General features: G+C 46.2%; 1 protein-coding gene across 1 annotated transcript in view; it reads right to left on the bottom strand.

Annotated features, from left to right (window-relative positions):
- Nucleotides 1–316: 316 nt before the first annotated feature.
- Nucleotides 317–4,705, bottom strand: part of LOC103363138 (RAS guanyl-releasing protein 1) — an 18,917-nt gene continuing 14,528 nt past the window's right edge. Inside the window, exons 11-17 of the mRNA XM_008289758.1 lie at nucleotides 4,404–4,508; nucleotides 4,108–4,217; nucleotides 3,614–3,758; nucleotides 3,501–3,537; nucleotides 2,970–3,101; nucleotides 2,081–2,394; nucleotides 317–2,004 (exon numbers count right to left, since the gene is read on the bottom strand). Coding sequence (XP_008287980.1) covers nucleotides 1,870–2,004; nucleotides 2,081–2,394; nucleotides 2,970–3,101; nucleotides 3,501–3,537; nucleotides 3,614–3,758; nucleotides 4,108–4,217; nucleotides 4,404–4,508 — 978 coding nt within the window. The 3' untranslated portion in view covers nucleotides 317–1,869. The remainder of the gene's footprint in view (nucleotides 2,005–2,080; nucleotides 2,395–2,969; nucleotides 3,102–3,500; nucleotides 3,538–3,613; nucleotides 3,759–4,107; nucleotides 4,218–4,403; nucleotides 4,509–4,705) is intronic.

Here is a 4,705-nt window from a genome sequence, read left to right as displayed (position 1 = left end):
ATTACAGCCAAGATGGGGGAAAGCGAGGGCATCTTTAGTCGACTTGAACACATGTTCCCTCTGTCACTTTCTCTCAGCCAGCCATGATATTGGAAATTATTCAGCATTAGCAGCGCACGCAGCCCGGTAGTCTTGGGGTGTTACTCCCCCACCCCCAGCAGCTGGGTGTCACATTCAAATAAAAGTAAATTAGCTGTCACCCAGGCTTGGCTTGGGAGCTGCTGCTACGCCTCAGAGACGATCCGGTTTCACCGCTCGCTGCCAGAGCCGGCGAGAGGCAACAAGTCATTACGAGAACTGAAGAAGCACAATATGATTTAACGTCTTCTTTCTTTATGAATTGCAGAAATGTACACAAGGAGCGGCGAGAATAAGGCAAATCTCTGGCTGTTTGCAGAGTGGCTTTGCAAAAAATGTGAAGGATTAGACGCTTGGTTTGTGAATCTTTACTCCTCTGACGGCAGACAGGTGCCCTCTCATTATCTACAGGCCAACATGTTCTGTGGAATTGGACTCATTACCTGCAGCAAAGCCCCGAGGACAGGGCAGCCGGGTACCATCTCCACACAACAGGGTGACACAGACGGTCTTTAAAAGCTCATAAATCCATAATTTCACCACTTTTTAGATCTGCTGTATATAAATGTACCTCTAGATTAACCAAACCTACACTCACAATACATATATTAAAAGAAAATTAACCTATTAGAGAAAATTATCTGATTTTCTTTCCTCCCTTTGACTTGACAGAAGTCGTCTTTAAGCGTTAAACACACAGACGGCTAATTAGAGCGCAGCGTTTACAGAGCAAGAGCCTTTGAGTGGAAAGTAAACAATCATTAGGAAGCAGCTCCTGGTCGTGAGGCTCTGGTGCCACCCAGTGGCCGCATTCAGCAACGCAACACGCTGTCTATAGAATGTTCATTATTTATTCGAACAATAAGAGAACAATACTGAGAGAGAGAGAGAGAGAGAGAGGGGGTGAAACTGGACGATGGCACTGTGCATACTTTACAGTACGTTACACACAACACACGTATCTCGACCCCCGTTCACAGTACGACAGCTACAATGGACGATATAATCAGAGAATGACATGGCTGCACCATAAGAATAATAATAATAAAAAAAAACAAAGCTACGATATGAAGCCAACACACAGAAGCATAAATAATCCAATGAAAGTACCACTATACTGTACAAAATGTCAGTCGTGTAGTGTTTCAGACAATAATAAATATCAACAGAAGCACTGAAAACATCAGGGACGACGATACAAAGCGGCTTCTGTGGACCGGAGCACCTCATCCTCAGTGGGCTCTGTTCCTTACTAGTGATAATAATAACTTACCTATGCTCGATAAAAACCATGTTTGTTTTTGTTTTAACCGCGGCCTCCTTTTTCCATTTTATGTTTAACATAAATATCTAAGCTCGTTAACTGATCAAGAATTGATCAAACACATTCTGCTGTATATTGTCTCGCTCTAGAATACTGCACTCCTTCATTCAATAACGTCGTCTCTGTACGTTTTTAACTGCAGCTACTTTAATGGTTCACTAAATAAAGTGAGTAATGCTCACAGTAAAGGGGCTCATTCTTCTCACACTTCTCTTTTAAAATCAACTTAGTATACTGTGTATGGACTGTAGCTGCTTTTAAAAAAAATCCTCACACACCTTCAGATTTTCCTTCACTTCATTACTGGTTGGTTTCTTGTTAGCATCCAAACACGTGATGCCGAATCTCCTGGGTCTCATCATCATACTGATAAAATACCTGCACTGTTCGTGACCGTTAAATTAGGATTTACACATGCCGCCATGTGGGGGCAGCACCAGCCTCCCCGGAGAGTGTTCAGCGTGAGTCTAAGAGGAGGAGTCCTCCTCCACCGGGTGGAGAGCGTGCCTCTTCAGCAGTGTCTTTAGTATCTCCACCTCGCGCTCTGTCTCTTTCAGTTTCCTGCGTAGTGTCTCGTTGGCTTTCTGGAGCCTCTGGTTGTCCTATAAAAGAGACATGAGTGTGACACACAGCGGACACGGAGTCAGAGTGGAGCGTAGCGGCGAGCTCGATACTCACCGACTCCAGAGATTCATAGTTGGGTTTGCTGTCCTCTTCTGGCTCTTTAGGCCTTTGCACGACAGTCGCTCTGTTTTCCCACTTGGCGCAGTGTCGCTGTTTCCTCTGGGGCACCGGGCTGGGACACGAGGTGAGAGGCGGCGGCGCCGGGACCAGGAGAGAAGGCTGAAGGCGGCCGGCCTCGGACACCGGGGGTCCGTCTGTCTGGGTGCAGCTGTGGACTCTCCGGGGCCTCAGACTGGAGGTGACCGGGGAGTCGGGGCTCCAGTCTTTGCTCTCATCCGGCGGGTAGGGGAAAGGACACTCCTCTGAACCTGGGAGGGGAAAGCATCATTTATAATTACTGCAAATTAGACAAAACAGATGTTCAGCCTCTTTTTTTTAAATCTAAATTTCAAGAGATGTGAGCATTCCACAGAACAAACTGAGTCAGTTCAGTATGCAATAAAACACAAAAACAAAAAAAAAGTGCGTCAGAGAAACGAATGTTAAGAGGAGCTGTCAAAACACAGCCCCCGTGTTTTTAAGCTGCCTTTTGGTAAGTCGGTTCGTAGTAAGTAAAATCGAAAGCTCCTCTGCTCTGAATATAGTAGCTTTCTCCTAGCAGGTGGGCAGCGTGAGCATGACTGTAAGCGAAACAGTTTCTGCTGCCAGCTGGAGGGAAATCACCCTCACAGCAGACCCTGCTCTCTCTAAAGGTGTTTACTACTCCGAAATCATGCAAATGCTGACTTTTTGTTGTTTTCTGAACAGTGTGGCCGGCAGTGATTACAGGAAACGGCACTGCTTGGAGGAAAGGCTTTTAAAAGAGTCTCTGCCACCAGATGTCAGAGATGTCGTGATTGTTTTTCTGCTTCAGGTGTGGATGACCTCTGTGAACCCGACCCACCCTCTGAGGGGCCCGTGGCGACGGGCGTGGAGCTCGGCGTGGGACTGTCGGTGGAGTTGTACGCTTTGGTGTTCTTCTTGCACTCGAACGCCACCTGATCCTTGCACAGCTTGTGGCAGTTCATCCCGCAGTCTGCGCAGGGCCAAAGAGAGAAGGCACACGTCACAGCCAGGAACTAAGTCTTGACTTTGACTAACTGAACTTTCTCCTCACTTCTCTTTGAACGCTATCTGTTCTGCAAAATGCAACTCTCAGACCTGTGCACGCTTAATGTCAAGCAAACAAATAATTCTCAGATCTTCTAAAGGACGGGGGAGGGGGAAAACTGTGGTTGTGAGAGAGCAGGCTCTTTTCTTTTCTTTTTTTTTTCTTCTCTTTAACGCGCTGCAAGGTTTAGCTAGCAATATGCATCTCAGAAACCACACTTCACTTCACCTGCTCCCCACGAGCCGCTCTGTGTACCTACCCTTGTTTTCTGACACTGACTGGCGTCTGGCCAGAGACGAAAGCACAACAACTCGAGATGCTTACCCTTGCATCTGTAGCCTTGCTTGATGACACCCCACAGCTGCAGAAAGGAAGAAAAACTCATGAAGCAAAGTTCTCTAAAATTTGATCCTTCATCCTCGAGTCGTTTTACTCACAAATCCTGAGCAGTTGTCACAGAAGGTGGGTTTCATGTAAGTGGTCTCCTGGAAGTTGTGGACGAAGCCGAGACCCAGTTTGGAGCAGATGACGCTGGCCCGCATGAAGTAGGCCGTGATCTCCTCTCTGCTCACCAGGCCTTCCCTGCGCAACCACAATATAAAGCGTGCTGCAGCGTAATCGTGGAAACGGCATTTGTGCAAAGCCAACATTAAAAAAGTTGTTATTTATGTGCTTTCTTATTAGCTTACGTCTACCTTGATTTATTTCTGACAGCGGCCACACATCTGCCCCATGTGTTACACTACACACCACTCAAACTCATTAACATCAGCTGTGCTGGTTTGCGTGTCAATATTTAGCGGCGGCTTTATGGTTAGTTCTGCAGCTATTTCATGTTTCCTGTTGCTACACTACAAATACCACTCTGGCTTCCTTCGCTCTGAAGTCACAGATGAGCTCAGAGCGGGTGCGTGACCTGTCAAACACTCACTTCTCTTTGTCCATGACACAGAAGGAAAAAGGAAAGCTAGCAGCAATTTTCTCAAACTCCTCTTGAGAAATGAAGCCGTTCTCATCGTGATCGTAGTTCTTAAACACGGACTGTGAGAGACAAGAAGCAAACACCATTCTTGCTTGACTATTAGCGAACAATAGCTGCGAGAGCGTGGCTGTCAAAATGGCAGCATGCAGAAGAACGGTTAAAATAGATGATTGTGATTATATAACAGCATTATACTGAGTAGCTATGTGGAGGCTACACTTGAAAAAAAAAGAGGAAGCACTTACATCCACCATCCTCTGCACATGCTTGCTGATGGTTCGGGGATCGGGTTTTGGAGCCTCGCCGGATGCCCAGTCCACAAAAACTGCAGGTCTAGAAGGGGTGGCTGGCTGGTAGAAGAGAAAGGCGTCATTAAAAACAAGCCGGAGCAGCCAGAAACACACATATAGAAACTATATTTCCCTACATCTCAGCATAACTGGATAAGTATAGTATAGAGGGGAATTGCTAGTTTAACATCCAAATGTTCCTCTTTAGGGAAAAGACAAATATATGCAAATACACAGTTTACACTTCAGTTCTCATA

This window comes from Stegastes partitus, unplaced genomic scaffold, assembly GCF_000690725.1.
Source record: "Stegastes partitus isolate 25-593 unplaced genomic scaffold, Stegastes_partitus-1.0.2 Scaffold634, whole genome shotgun sequence".
Taxonomy (NCBI): Eukaryota; Metazoa; Chordata; class Actinopteri; family Pomacentridae; genus Stegastes; species Stegastes partitus.
The sequence above is the reverse complement of the archived record's forward strand: the minus strand, read 5'-3'. Positions and strand labels throughout refer to the sequence as shown.